This window comes from Schistocerca nitens, chromosome 12, assembly GCF_023898315.1.
Source record: "Schistocerca nitens isolate TAMUIC-IGC-003100 chromosome 12, iqSchNite1.1, whole genome shotgun sequence".
Classification (NCBI taxonomy): domain Eukaryota; kingdom Metazoa; phylum Arthropoda; class Insecta; order Orthoptera; family Acrididae; genus Schistocerca; species Schistocerca nitens.
In genome coordinates this window covers 140,287,939-140,303,970 of record NC_064625.1, presented here as the reverse complement: position 1 = coordinate 140,303,970, position 16,032 = coordinate 140,287,939, and the positions used below count along the sequence as shown (strand labels likewise).

Below are 16,032 nucleotides of genomic sequence, written 5' to 3'. Positions count from 1 at the left end.
TGCAAAATGGGATTTCTGTAGGTTAGCAGTTATTCCCATGGTTTTGAACACGTCTAACACCCGACTCAGTAAGGTAATATGCTCTTCCCAAGTCTTCGATGCAATAAGCAAATCATCAACAAACACTGTTATCCTGGTTCTTAGTTCTGGGCCTAGTGCATAATCTAGAGCTGCTATAAAGATTCCGGCACTAATGTTGAGTCCGAAAGGAACTACAGTAAATTGGTAACTTCTTCCAGAATAAATGAAAGCCGTATATTTCCTTGATGACTCATCCAGCTTGACTTGCCAATAAGAACTCCGCAAATCAATGCTTGTCAAATATTGGACATCCTGGAACCGTTGTATAAGTTCGTCTATGATTTCCGGATGTGTTCTCACTGGAATTATAATTTTATTTATTTCTCTGGCGTCGAGTACCAGTCTCACAGTCCCATTTGCTTTTGGCACGACCAACAATGGGGAGCAGTATGGGCTTGTAGAGGGTTCGATCAAACCCCATTTCAACATGCGATCTATTTCTTTCTGAACTTGAGCCTTTAACCTCCAGGGAACAGGATAGAAAGTTTTACAATACGTTTCGTGCGGCTTAACGTAGAGATGGCATATGTATCCCTTAATAACTCCTGGCCTTTCATCAAACACGTTTTTATACGCTAATAATAATTCTTTTAGCTGCTTCTTCTGATCTCCAGTAATGCAGTCGGATTCATTTAACTTCTCGTACACTAATTGACCGAAATCTCCTTTGACTTGGAACTCACTAATTACATGCTGTTTAGAATTTTGTGCCGTCCTGATTACTTGCACACTGATCCCACAATCATATTTTCTCGTAAGGCTTTCTTTTTTCAACAACTCCAACTCAATTTTTTGTTTATTAACATTCAACCAAATTTTTCCTGTTTTAAAATCTATTCTGCATCCGTATTGACGTAGGCTGTCGACTCCGATAATGCAATCTACCACCAAATTTTTCACAACAAGGAATGTGCTTAATATTGCTACATTTCCGACTTCTACACTAAGTAGTGACTGCACTTTTACATTAGCCGATCTAGCCCCAACGGCGCCTATTATTCTGCAATTTTGAACTGGAAAAATTGGTACTCGTCTTAAAAAAAAATGGTTCAAATGGCTCTGAGCACTATGGGACTCAACTGCTGAGGTCATTAGTCCCCTAGAACTTAGAACTAGTTAAACCTAACTAACCTAAGGACATCACAAACATCCATGCCCGAGGCAGGATTCGAACCTGCGACCGTAGCGGTCTTGCGGTTCCAGACTGCAGCGCCTTTAACCGCACGGCCACTTCGGCCGGCTGGGTAGTACTCGTCTTATATTTCTGATCTTGTTGAATAGTGCCTCCGAAATAACATTTGTGGTTGCAGCTGTGTCTAAAACTGCCACTATAGGTACAGTCTCCAAAATGACTTGCACTTCGGCTACTGCCACCTGTTCCTTATCCTCATCCTGTGGTTCCAAGTCCTCGGTCAGTTCATCTGCCAGTAATCGTCCATCATTATACGTTAGCATGGGTACACATATCCTGTTGCCCCTCAACCAATTGTTGACCGCTCCTCTGGGGCACGAGTGGGTCCTTACAAGTTGGATTTTGATTTACCTGCTGGTTGACATCATCCGTCACTTCGGTAATTACCGGTTGATTCGTAGATGTCCGTCGCCACTGATGTTGGTTATTTGAGTTCATTCCCCCCGGTTGATTCCACTTTCTATTACTGTTATTATTCCAGGCTTGAGGTCTGAAATTCCTTTCGTTCCCCGACACAGGATTGTATCTTTTCCCATTCCTGTTGTTCCTTGGATAGCCCCTCGCAAGACTATTGCCGGTATTACTATTGAGATTTTGAGGGGTTTCTCCACTATTCAACGATCTCTGTCCATTCCCTTGCCTACCGTTTGGCGGAGGTTCTATCTCCCTATATTGGAATCTGTTATTACGGGCTTTCTGGTTGTTCTCTTCAATAATATCTATATGGTCTAACGTCGTGAGGAACGACTCCAAGTCTTTATCATTGCCGAAAATCAATTGATTCCGGATGCTAATTGGTAGTCTTGCCTTAAGTATGTTTATTATGTCTGGCAATGGCATAGGTCTGTCCCAGTATCTAGTTTTATTTATATATTTTTCAAAATACTTCCTAAGGCTTCCTTTTGAAAAGGAGAAAGACTCTGGGTAGAGCACCTCCTGCCTTAGGCGTTCCTGTACCCCTTCTGACCAGAACTTTGCTAAAAACGCCTTCTCAAAATCGTCATACGTCGAGCAAACAGAAGTCATGTCCGAGGCCCAAATCGCCCCCGAACCTTGTATATATCCTGTAACGAAACTGATCTTCTGTCACTCCGACCAAGTTCTGGGTAGCACTCCTCTGAAACTTCGAATAAAAACAATTGGATGGACCCCCTTTTGTCCGTGTTAAAAATCTGGAATTGCCGATGCTTTATCATTTTTTCTTCGGCATGGCAAAGGCTTTCGTAATCTCCGTTAGATAAGACTTCACGCGAACAACTAGCTCGAGGCAATTTCATGTTTGAGTTACTTGCACAAGTCGGTATCGTGTGCGAATGTGCAGTAACTGGCTCTATAGTCGCTGCCAACTTCTGCTGCTGGCCTGTATTCATTTGTTCTGAGCCTTGTGAAACGCGTATCGACTCTTCTATCGTTTGTTTCCAATGCTCGAAATCAGCACCTAACTGCTGTCGCACTTCCTCAAGTCCTTTCGCAAACAAATTCTCTTCCTGTTTGCCAGATAGACTCTGGAATGCTGCCTTAACATTTTGCTCAACGTTTTCACACATTAGCCTTTTGTTTTCTAATGTGATTTCGGATAATTTACCCGTTAATACATTAATTTGGTGGTCTATAACATCTTGACGCTCTGTCAGATGTTCAGCACTTTCCTTTAGGTTAGTCTGCGTACGTGCCAATTCAGGAAGTGGCGCAATTGCACATGACATGGCATCTTGCTTTTGTACTAATTGCGGAACCATTTCCACCTGTTCCCGTACGGTATCTATCTTATAGCCACATACTCCTTCATTTCTACACGTGCGCGGCGAGTAGATTCCTCACATTGAGCTTTCACCAATTCTATTTGTGCAGTTAATTTTCGTTCCGTCTCTTCGGCCTGATCTTTAAGTTCCTCTGTCTTCGCCTCTATCCGCTGCTCTAATTCGGAAAAACTGTCTTGTAACTGCTGCTTAATCTCAGTTTTCAAATTTTCCTGCCCTTCCGTAACTGAGGCTAATTTCGCGTTAATGTCGGTTTTCAGATTTTCCTGCCCTTCAGTAAGTGAGGCTAATTTTGTATTCATATTATTCATGCTCTCGGTTATCATCTGCATCTGTCTCATGATAATGACCAATGGATCTAACCCATGTTGCCTACTTGCCGTTTCATCTCCAGCCGTATCTACAGGGCGTTCTATTGCGCTATCTGTAGCGATCGGTTCTACAACACTTCTTACTACATCATTATTATCAGTGCTAACAGCTGAAGGCTGTTGCGTGCTGCTCTGCTCTGCTTGACTCATCTTAAATATTGCCCTAGTTAAAACCATATAAATGTTCTACCGTCAAGTCTATAATTTTATTATTAAAACTTGTTAGTCCCAGTCGCATTTATCTGTATAAGTACAGTAAGAAACTAGCCACAGAAGTACTCTTGTGTGAACGGAGTTACATATACTGACAGTAGAAGGGATATATACATATATATATATATATATATATATATATATATATATATATATATATATATATATATATATATATATACATACACTCCTGGAAATTGAAATAAGAACACCGTGAATTCATTGTCCCAGGAAGGGGAAACTTTATTGACACATTCCTTGGGTCAGATACATCGCATGATCACACTGACAGAACCACAGGCACATAGACACAGGCAACAGAGCATGCACAATGTCGGCACTAGTACAGTGTATATCCACCTTTCGCAGCAATGCAGGCTGCTATTCTCCCATGGAGACGATCGTAGAGATGCTGGATGTAGTCCTGTGGAACGGCTTGCCATGCCATTTCCACCTGGCGCCTCAGTTGGACCAGCGTTCGTGCTGGACGTGCAGACCGCGTGAGACAACGCTTCATCCAGTCCCAAACATGCTCAATGGGGGACAGATCCGGAGATCTTGCTGGCCAGGGTAGTTGACTTACACCTTCTAGAGCACGTTGGGTGGCACGGGATACATGCGGACGTGCATTGTCCTGTTGGAACAGCAAGTTCCTTTGCCGGTCTAGGAATGGTAGAACGATGGGTTCGATGACGGTTTGGATGTACCATGCACTATTCGGTGTCCCCTCGACGATCACCAGTGGTGTACGGCCAGTGTAGGAGATCGCTCCCCACACCATGATGCTGGGTGTTGGCTCTGTGTGCCTCGGTCGTATGCAGTCCTGATTGTGGCGCTCACCTGCACGGCGCCAAACACGCATACGACCATCATTGGCACCAAGGCAGAAGCGACTCTCATCGCTGAAGACGACACGTCTCCATTCGTCCCTCCATTCACGCCTGTCGCGACACCACTGGAGGCGGGCTGCACGATGTTGGGGCGTGAGCGGAAGACGGCCTAACGGTGTGCGGGACCGTAGCCCAGCTTCATGGAGACGGTTGCGAATGGTCCTCGCCGATACCCCAGGAGCAACAGTGTCCCTAATTTGCTGGGAAGTGGCGGTGCGGTCCCCTACGGCACTGCGTAGGATCCTACGGTCTTGGCGTGCATCCGTGCGTCGCTGCGGTCCGGTCCCAGGTCGACGGGCACGTGCACCTTCCGCCGACCACTGGCGACAACATCGATGTACTGTGGAGACCTCACGCCCCACGTGTTGAGCAATTCGGCGGTACGTCCACCCGGCCTCCCGCATGCCCACTATACGCCCTCGCTCAAAGTCCGTCAACTGCACATACGGTTCACGTCCACGCTGTCGCGGCATGCTACCCGTGTTAAAGACTGCGATGGAGCTCCGTATGCCACGGCAAACTGGCTGACACTGACGGCGGCGGTGCACAAATGCTGCGCAGCTAGCGCCATTCGACGGCCAACACCGCGGTTCCTGGTGTGTCCGCTGTGCCGTGCGTGTGATCATTGCTTGTACAGCCCTCTCGCAGTGTCCGGAGCAAGTATGGTGGGTCTGACACACCGGTGTCTAAGAAACTAGCCACAGAAGTACTCTTGTGTGATAAATGCGACTGGGACTAACAAGTTGTAATAATAAAAGTATAGACTTAGCCTTCTCTCTGCGCCTAGCGTGTTGTTTTATGTTCTTATTTGTAGATCCACTTAATGTGACTGCGAGTATTTCTTCCTTTTTTCCAAGTGTCAGTTAAGTTGGCTCGTCGTAGTTCACATGAAACAGAGAACAAAATTATTTTAACAACGTCCAAAAACGTGTCCTGTCACGGATTGGCCATTATAATTGGATTCTAGTGTAAATGATGAACGTATGTGAATGCAGCTTGCCGCTAACTTGGTGTAATGTCTCTCACACATAAACCTGTACAGCAAAGTAAGGGCCTCCTGTTTTTATCTTTAGGCTGATCCGTGATAAGACAGGCAAACAATTATACTAATGGAGGATTCTGCGTATTCTCTCTAATTTCATTCGCCCTCTCTCTCTCTCTCTCTCTCTCTCTCTCTCTCTGTCTGTCCTTTATCTATATACAGTTTTAAATATATTATTTAATTACGTGAACTCAGCCCAATAGAATCTCTGGTGGAGCCCTTCGTCTTAATATTCAGCGGCTGGCTTGCTGTAAAAGATCTTTGTATCTATTATTATTGTTAAGCGCTGCATTCAGTTGGAAAAATCGATCGTTTGAACAATTCGTTCATTTTACGATAGATTTAGAATTTCAGATGTGTCCGAAGCCTTTTTGGACGATTTTATGAAATAGCGGTGATTGCAGGCTCTCTTCGTCACAACTGAAACTTCCCCACTAATTACAGGGCCAAGTCAATCATCAATGATTCAGACAGAGAACTCATTCGTCATTCACTCTAGAATAAAAGGGTCACAAACCTTATTTCTGAGGAAAAATTGTAAATTCAATCCATCTCCAGTATATGTTCCGTTTTCTGTGGATTCCAAGTCTTTCTTAATTTGCGTTTACAGTTTTTCTCTCTCTCCAAATAACCCGATAGTGGCACAAACGTTAATAGCTCGCTTTAGCGAGAAGAAGAGCAAATATGTCTCTTTTAGCAGCCCGACAATCTTCCAACCGATACTTCCGAAGCTGTTCCAGTTATTCCTCCCTAACAACCATGGAGAATACATATATGTATCTCTGTTCTTCCAAAGAATAAACGTACTAGAAAAATACCTTGGCGTCGACGAGCTGTCGGCGCATATATTGCTAGAAAATCCGATCAGATACTTTCCAAAAGGGAATAAATGTGGATGATTTGATAGATAATTATTAATTATAGCTTGGTAGAGGGTAATTTTCCGTGGGTAGATTACAAGTGTAGCCATGTATGGAAGTGAAACATGGACGATAAATAGTTTGGACAAGAAGAGAATAGAAGCTTTCGAAATGTGGTGCTACAGAAGAATGCTGAAGATTTGATGGACAGGTCACGTAACTAATTAGGAGGTACTGAACAGAATTGGAGAGAAGGAGAATCTGTGGCACAATTTATCTAGAAGAAGGGATCGGTTGGTAGGATATGTACTGAGGCATCAAGGGATCACCAATTTAGTACTGGAGGGCAGTGTGTAGGGTAAAAATCGTAGAGGAAGACCAAGGGATGAATACACTAAGCAGATTCAGAAGGATGTAGGTTGCAGCAGTTACTTGGAGATGAAGAATCTTGTACAGGATAGAGTAGCATGGAAAGTTGCACCAAACCAGGCTCTGGACTGAAGACAACAACAATTGAAAATCGTCCTGAGTACGAAATACGTACAGTGATTCGTCTTCTCTCTGCGAAAGACGTTACAGTGCAGATTATCACCGGCAGACAAAAGAAGTTTATGGGGAAAAGTGCGTGACCGGTGCATTGGTAAGAAGGGCGTTTAGAGACGGCAATGCTGATGTTTGACGTATTGTGAAGTGGGCAACCATCTGTTCAAATCTTCGTATATCCATAATTGAAACGGATGACTTGGGACGTCAGCTAGTATAATATACCGGGTGATCAAAAAGTCAGTATAAATTTGAAAACTTAATAAACCACAGAATAATGTAGATAGAGAGGTAAAAACTGACACACATGGTTGGAATGACATGGGGTTTTATAGAACCAAAAAGAAAAGTATTGCTAGACGGGTGAAAGATCTCTTGCGCGCGTCGTTTGCTGATGATCGTGTGCTCAGCCGCCACTTTCGTCATGCTTGGCCTCCCAGGTCCCCAGACCTCAGAACGTGCGATTATTGGCTTTGGGGTTACCGGAAGTCGCAAGTACATCGTGAGCGACCGACATCTCTAGGGATGCTGAAAGACAACATCCGACGCCAATGCCTCACCATAACTCCGGACATGCTTTACAGTGCTGTTCACAACATTATTCCTCAACTACAGCTATTGTTGAGGAATGATGGTGGACATATTGAGCATTTCCTGTAAAGAACATCATCTTTGCTTTGTCTTACTTTGTTATGCTAATTATTGCTATTCTAATCAGATGAAGCGCCATCTGTTGGAAATTTTTTTTAACTTTTGTATTTTTTTTTCGGTTCTAATAAAACCCCATCTCATTCCAAGCATGTGTGTCACGTTGTACCTCTCTATCTACATTATTCTGTGATTTATTCATTTTCAAATTTATACTGACTTTTTGATCACCCGGTATGTTAAAAAACGACGAAATTCCTCCAGCTGTATTAAGGTGTTCGTTTTATTGGCAACTAGTTTCGATGTTGTTACATCATCATCTTCAGGTCCATACTTGTTGACAGCAACCGTACGTGTCCTAACACTAGTAGTCAGTGGTGACATAGGTATGTTGCATGCGGAAGGCAGGTAGTAACCGTAGCGGTCGCGCGGTTCCAGACTGAAGCGCCTAGAACCGGTCGGCCACACCGGCCGGCGCAAATATGTCATTGCCAATATTTTGTGCAGGAAGTTGACGGAGATGCTCAACGGTGCATTTCGTCCACGTCTAGTGAGTTTTCTGCAACTTCAAGGTGTGTTCGTTTTATGTCAAGGAAATGACTATGACCTCATACTGGTCATTCAGTGCTGCTCGACAAATACGGTCGCAGATTTCTATAAGGAAGATTTTCAGGTGCCTTTGTTTGTAGTCATAAGTGCCTTAATATAAGTGAAAAATTTTATTGAAAATTACATTACAGTACAAGCTTTGGTGCAAGGATAAAATGTTTTAAAATACACATGTTTTTTTTTTGTAAACAAAGGATACATACTTTTAAAAAAATCATGCCTCCTATATATTGAAAAGCAATACAGAAACAGAATCTGTCTGCCAGCAATAAGGCTAATATTTCCATATTCGATGTCACGGAAAACTGTTTTTGTTCAGTGTATAGTGACAGTATTTTTTAACATGTATGCACCTTCTGCCTGTGTTGTGAGACAGGCGGTGTTGTTTGTTAGTCTGGAGTCGGGTGCACGCACGGTGCACCTATCGGGCCTGGAACTCGACCCACAGGGCGGGCGGCGTCTCGACCACCCCCGGGATGTTGCTGATGCAGGGGGGCGGCACCCCGTCCGACCGGATGAAGAAGTTCTGCAGGATCGCCGCCAGCATCAGGAACATGTTCTGCCGCGCGAACGTCTCCCCGGGGCACACGCGCTTGCCTGCAAACACCAAGACACATCAGTGCAGTGACTTTCCCTAGACATCCCAGAAAAGTTGCTGGAGGACATCGGACACAAATGAGACAAGAAAAGCACGGCATAAATGTCTCTTTCCTTTCAGGTGTTTGCTTGCTGAATTTCATGTAAAGAGGTCACTTTAAACTTATTAGTTCACTGATGTGAAACTTCCTGGCAGATTAAAACTGTGTGCCGGACCGAGACTCGAACTCGGGACCTTTGCCTTTCGCGGGCAAGTGCTCTACCGACTGAGCTACCCAAGCACGACTCACGCGCCGTCCTCACAGCTTTACTTCTGCCAGTACCTCATCTCCTACCTTCCAAACTTTACAGAAGCTCTCCTGCGAACCTTGCAGAACTAGCACTCCTGAAAGAAATGATATTGCTGAGACATGGCTTAGCCACAGCCTGCGGGATGCTTCCAGAATGAGATTTTCACTCTGCACTGATACCGTTACTGAAGACTGCTCAGTGCAAGCTACTATGGAAAACACCCAGCGTCAATGATGCAGAATATGTTGTGAAGTGCTGTGACAAGAAACTGGAGGAAGACAGGGAAATTCATTATCCTGCCCTCTGTTTAATATAAACCTTGCAAAACGTCATAAGAGGTACAGGCATCAATAAGAGGGAAACTGCCCTGGGCACATCAGTTCAGGGGTTGCCATAGCTATTGCTTTTGATATAATTACAAGAAAAACAAGTACACTTTAGAAGTCTTGAAAGAGCTGCTAGAAAGATAAGCCTACATATAAAGAAACGGAAAACTTTGCACGAGGGACATTCAATAATTAGTGGCCCACTGATGTAGAAAAAAAACAGTGTATTTTTACAAAACATAATTCCCGCCAATCTTAAAACACTTGTCCCAACGATGAACTATATTTTTCCTACATGATGCAAAGAACTCCTTGTCTTGTTGTTTGAACAACTTTCCCACAAATTCTTTCACCTTCTCGTCGTTGCCGAACTTTTTCTCAACGTAATGCTCCTTGAACGGACCAAACAAATGAAAATTTTGTTTAAAGAACAATCCCCTTGGCTTTCATAGCAATTTTCCAAGTCTGTACACACTCTGAGTCTTGTTTCCTACCGAGCGAGGTGGCGCAGTGGTTAGCACACTGGACTCGCATTCGGGAGGACGACGGTTCAATCCCGTCTCCAGCCATCCTGATTTAGGTTTTCCGTGATTTCCCTAAATCGTTTCAGGCAAATGCCGGGATGGTTCCTTTGAAAGGGCACGGCCGATTTCCTTCCCAATCCTTCCCTAACCCGAGCTTGCGCTCCGTCTCTAATGACCTCGTTGTCGACGGGACGTTAAACACTAACCACCACCACCATCTTGTTTCCTTGCGTTGTTCCGTTAACTCTTTCGGCACCCACTTTGTACTTGTTCTGTTGAGCTTGTTACAGACTGCGTTATGAACTGTGCCAACACTTCCTGCAACTGTCTTTGCTATACGTTAAACTGTAATACATCGGTCTTTGCCAATAATGTCGTCATTGCAGGTTTCTAGCGAGGCAATTGACATTTCAACTGGCTATCAGTCACTGAGGATCGACCGTTTTTGAACTGTTCCGCTTGCTTAGAAAAGTTTCTGTTGCTCATATAGCTTTCACCACACCGTAAAATCATTCGAGAAAAGACTTTAGGCGGTTTTTCGTCTTCAGTAAGCAAAGTACGGATCACTGAACACTGTTCGACTAATGCGGAGACTTCAAGGATGAGTGGGTTTACCTCAGAATGCTATTTTCTATGTTTCACAGTACCTGCAACTTAGTATAATTCAGCAGGTGATATATTTACAAACACTGTCGAGAATCGCTGCTGTGAGACATTAATTTTTGCCTATCTTTAACTACAGGTTTGTTTCAGATGAACTGCCATTATCGAATGAACTGCAGTACAGTGTGGGTGACGTTATTTTCATTATACAAACTCATTATACATAGTTATGTTATGGTACGACATTGAGCACGGATTACTACTTACATATATATTGTCTAGATAGATTGACATGTATATATAACATCGTTCTTAGCTGTATTTTTACTGTCGTTCTATATTTGTTGAAGTAACACAGTAATTACTTTTATTATGAGAGTAATTTGACAGTTTTGGAGCTATGATGTCATATGTTTACAAAGTATGAGCACTTTTATACAGGTGATTATGGTTCTAGATGTAGGAGGTGCATTAAAGTTCTAAGGCCTCCGATTTTTTTCCTCCGGACTGGAAAGAGATAGAAACATGCGCATTGTTTTAAAATGAGGCTGCGTTCATTGTCAATACATCCCAGAGATGGCAGCACCGTACGGCAGATGGAATTTTACCGCCAGCGGCGCGAATGAGAACTGTTTTAAATACTTAAAATGGCGACGTTTTCCTTACTTGAACAGCGTGCAATCATTCGTTTTCTGAATTTGCGTGGTGTGAAACCAATTGAAATTCATCGACAGTTGAAGGAGACATGTGGTGATGGAGTTATGGATGTGTCGAAAGTGTGTTCGTGGGCGCGAAAGTTTAATGAAGGCAGAACATCGTGTGACAACAAACCGAAACAACCTCGGGCTCGCACAAGCCGGTCTGACGAGACGATCGAGAAAGTGGAGAGAATTGTTTTGGGGGATCGCCGAATGACTGTTGAACAGATCGCCTCCAGAGTTGGCATTTCTGTGGGTTCTGTGCACACAATCCTGCATGACGACCTGAAAATGCGAAAAGTGTCATCCAGGTGGGTGCCACAAATGCTGACGGATGACCACACGGCTGCCCGTGTGGCATGTTGCCGAGCAATGTTGACGCGCAACGACAGCACGAATGGGACTTTCTTTTCGTCGGTTGTGACAATGGATGAGACGTGGATGCAATTTTTCAATCCAGAAACAAAGCGCCAGTCAGCTCAATGGAAGCACACAGATTCACCGTCACCAAAAAAATTTAGGGTAACCGCCAGTGCTCAAAAAATGATGGTGTCCATGTTCTGGGACAGCGAGGGCGTAATCCTTACCCATTGCGTCCCAAAGGGCACTACGGTAACAGGTGCATCCTACGAAAATATTTTGAAGAACAAATTCCTTCCTGCACTGCAACAAAAACGTCCGGGAAGGGCTGCGCGTGTGCTGTTTCACCGAGGCAACGCACCTGCACATCGAGCTAATGTTCCGCAACAGTTTCTTCGTGATAACAACTTTGAAGTGATTCCTCATGCTCCCTACTCACCTGACCTGACTCCTAGTGACTTTTGGCTTTTTCCAACAATGAAAGACACTCTCCGTGGCCGCACATTCACCAGCCGTGCTGCTATTGCCTCAGCGATTTTCCAGTGGTCAAAACAGACTCCTAAAGAAGCCTTCGCCGCTGCCATGGAATCATGGCGTCAGCGTTGTGAAAAATGTGTACGTCTGCAGGGCGATTACGTCGAGAAGTAACGCCAGTTTCATCGATTTCGGGTGAGTAATTAGAAAAAAAAATCGGAGGCCTTAGATCTTGAATGCACCTCGTATCTATGGTTGCCGCATGTTCGAAGTAGTCTGTTGATATGATATCGTAGCTCCAAAACTGAAAATACTGGAAGAAGGAGTACGTACCAGTGCTAAATGGCAGAGTGTAGTCCTTGTTGGTGATCTTCCCATCTGGGCCGAGGAACCTGTCTGGCCTGAACCTATCCGGGTCTCCCCACACGTCCTTGTCCATGTGCATGCTCCACAGGTTGGTCACCACTACAGTTCCCTGTAACACAAAACTACTGTGTCATTTATCACATTACACTTGGCTATCACATAAAAATAGCGACATTGAGAGAGTTGGTAATTTGAAGAAAAAATGTTTTGTTATGAAATAAAAGTTCTTACCGTCGTATTGCCATCCTTTTAGTGACACCATTTATTTGATAAGCTAGTAATATCTGACGATCACATGACGCAGTTAGTTTCCTCGGAATTGACGTTTATGTTCTGGTTTCCGTCCTAAGACTGGTTTAATGCTGCAATGCATGCTAATCAATCCTGTGCAAGCCTCTTCATCTCTGCATACCTAATGCGACCTACATTCGTTTGAGTCTCCATACAGTCTTCACGCATCCCCCTTCAAACGTAAGTCCTCCCTCCCACTCCCCCACTTCAACTCTCTCTCTCTCTCTCTCTCTCTCTCTCTCTTCACTGCATTATCATACTGACGAATCTCCGAAGCCTGACGATGTGTTCTGTCAACTGATTCCTTCCTTTAGTCAGGATCCCCCATAAATTTCTTTTTTCCCCAATTCTGTCCAGAAGCTCCTCATTATTTACTCGATCTACCCACCTAATCTTCACCATTATCTGTAGCACCACACTACAAAAGCTTCTGTTCTCGTCTTGTCTGAACTGCTTATTTACTGCAGTTCACTTTGTGCATGACTACCCTGCAGCAAATACTATCAGAAAAGACTTCTTAACATTTAAACTGATATCAGATGTTAATAAATTCCCCTTTTAGAGATATGATTTTCTTGGTATTACCAGCTTGCATTTTATATACTCTCTACTTCAGCCCTCATCAGTAATTTTACTGTCTAACTGGCAAAACCCATTAATTACTTTGAATGTCTCGTTTCCTACTCTAACTCCCTCCACATCGCTTGATTTAATTCGACTATGCATATTATGTTTCTCGATGTTTTTAACATCGTATTCTGTTTGTAGGCAGTGCTATTCTTGTTGAGCAGTCTGTTGCAAGGCTGCACCAATGAGCGTATGTGCCCGAGCGCCATGCAGTTCTTCAAATGGTTCAAATGGCTCTGAGCACTATGGGACTTAACGTCTGAGGTCATCAGTCCCCTAGAACTTAGAACTACTTAAACCTAACTAGGGACACCACACACATCCATGCCCGAGGCAGGATTCGAACCTGCGACCGCAGCGGTCACGCTGTTCCCTACTGAAGCGCATAGAACCGCTCAGCCGTCAGCTTGCAGTTCTTCTGCTGACTGTGGTGGATGGTGCAGGCAACCCACAAGATGGCCAGTTTTCATGTGTTGTGCACACACCCAACCAGCTTGGGCACCCCTGCTTAGCTCGGCCAGTGGACTACATTATGGCCTAGCTGCCGGATGGTCCTACACGGCATCCTTTTGCCCATTCCTGCCTGCCTTCTGTCTGTGCCCGTTCAGCTGGCCTTGGAAGGGCACGCGAACTTGAACAGCCTGGTGTGGAGATTCACATCATCTTTGATTGCTGTTGGTCTTTACCATTTTGTCTATTACTTCGAATTTATTCTAAGTCCTCTTCACATATAGGGAGACAATTATTAAACTTGGAAGGTAGGAGACGAGGTACTAGCAGAAGTAAAGCTGTGAGGACGGGGCGTGAGTCGTGTTAGGGTAGCTCAATTGGTAGAGCACTTTCCCGCGAAAGGCAAAGGTCCCGAGTTCGAGTCTCGGTCCAGCACACAGTTTTAATCTGCCAGGAAGTTTCAATTATTGAGCTATATGAAATAAAATCGTCATAACTTCTGAACGGTATTTGAGGGACTGAGAATCAGCATTTCGCGGTCGGGAAGTCTCTTTACCCTCAATGTATGACTGTGTGCTGTGCAGTGTCCAGTCACAGAATAAATGGTGCGATTTTCCTAGATGCCACGGTGACTACCGAATGGTGATTACCGAACAGTGTGTGAAGGTTTTGGGAGATGATTTCATCCCCATTATCCAAAGTGACCCTGATTGTGACAACATGTGGTTCATGCAAGACGGAGCTCGACCCCATCGAAGCTAAAGAGTGTTTGATGTCCTGGAGGGGCACATTGGGGACCGCATTCTGACTCTGGGGTACGAGGAGGCCACTGGCATTGGCCTCGATTGGCAGCCATATTCTCCAGGTCTGAACACATGCGCCTACTTTTTGTGTGGTCATATTAAAGATAAGGTGGACAGCAATAACCCCAAAACCATTGCTCAGCTGAAAACAGCCATTCAGGAGGTCATCGACAGCATCGATGATCTGACACTTCAGTGGGTCATGTACAATTTCGCTATTCATCTGCATCACATCATCGCCTATGATGGCAGGCATATCGAAGATGCCATAGCCTAAATCCAAATATCTGCAGTGACGTTTACATTTTGAATAAAGTGTGTGCACACTGAAGTCTGTAATAATTTACGCTTGTTTTTTGTATAGTTTAACAATTGTCACCCCGTACCTGTTTCACCTCTGCATGGTATCAGCAAGTATTGTCTCCACTTGGTGGCTCTTTTTGAAGTAACACACTGATCTCAGTTTGTAAGTTTTCCTCCACCTACTTCCTTTCTGCTCTCATACTCCCCACCACTGATCTGCGAGTAGCGACTGGGACTGACCTTGGGTATGTTGTAGCCCTTGACCTTGGCGTCGTCCAGCGCCAAGTGGGGAATTCCTATCGGCAGCAGCGTCTGGAACCGCATCGTCTCGCGTAGCGTCGCCTCCGTGTATGGCAAGCTGTGGAAGACAGTAATATAGTCAGAGCAGAGCATCATGAAAGCGCACCTCTCCAACCAATCATCAAAAGCTTCCTCACATAGCAGAAAAGTTTCATTCCTGATCTTTCCTTGAGTTGTGAGTTCCTTACAGAACAGAGGCGTAGGATATGAGAGAAATTGGAAATATGAAGAATATCACAAATCTGTATCTTTAAAAAACAAATATACATGTCTATGTCTTTTCCAACATAGCTGTTGAACACCTTCAGCAACTTCAGCTAGGTTTGGTACATGTGTGGTAGATGTGTGACTGACACATTTGTGATTTTCCACCACATGACACTTACCATGCTGATGAAACACCCCTAGAATCGCTGTTTGTGGGAGGATTGAGGGGTGGGCTGTAAGGGTGGGAAAGTGTTGCCCTGAAGGCTTAACAATGGAATGCCTACAGTGGAGGAGGAGGAGATTAGAGTTTAACGTTCTGTCGACAACGAGGTCATTAGAGACGGAGCCCAAGCTCGGATTAAGGAAAAGTGGAGAAGGAACCATCCCAGCATCTGCCTTAAGCGATTTAGGGAAATCACTGAAATCCTAAACAAGAATGTGCAGACACGGGTTTGAACAGATGGCCTCCTGAATACGAGTCCATTGTACTAACCACTGCTCTAGCCAGCTTGGTAATAGTTACAGTAAGTTCATATATATATGATACATATGTATGAGTTACAGTTCGGCTTTGAGTAGAGGAGGGGGATAAATGCACCACAG

General features: G+C 44.3%; 1 protein-coding gene across 1 annotated transcript in view; it reads right to left on the bottom strand.

Moving 5' to 3' along the window:
- Positions 1-8,383: 8,383 nt before the first annotated feature.
- The window catches only part of LOC126215211 (probable cytochrome P450 304a1), a 38,409-nt gene continuing 30,760 nt past the window's right edge, over positions 8,384-16,032 (bottom strand). Inside the window, exons 7-9 of the mRNA XM_049941875.1 lie at positions 15,163-15,280; positions 12,416-12,557; positions 8,384-8,806 (exon numbers count right to left, since the gene is read on the bottom strand). Coding sequence (XP_049797832.1) covers positions 8,631-8,806; positions 12,416-12,557; positions 15,163-15,280 — 436 coding nt within the window. The 3' untranslated portion in view covers positions 8,384-8,630. The remainder of the gene's footprint in view (positions 8,807-12,415; positions 12,558-15,162; positions 15,281-16,032) is intronic.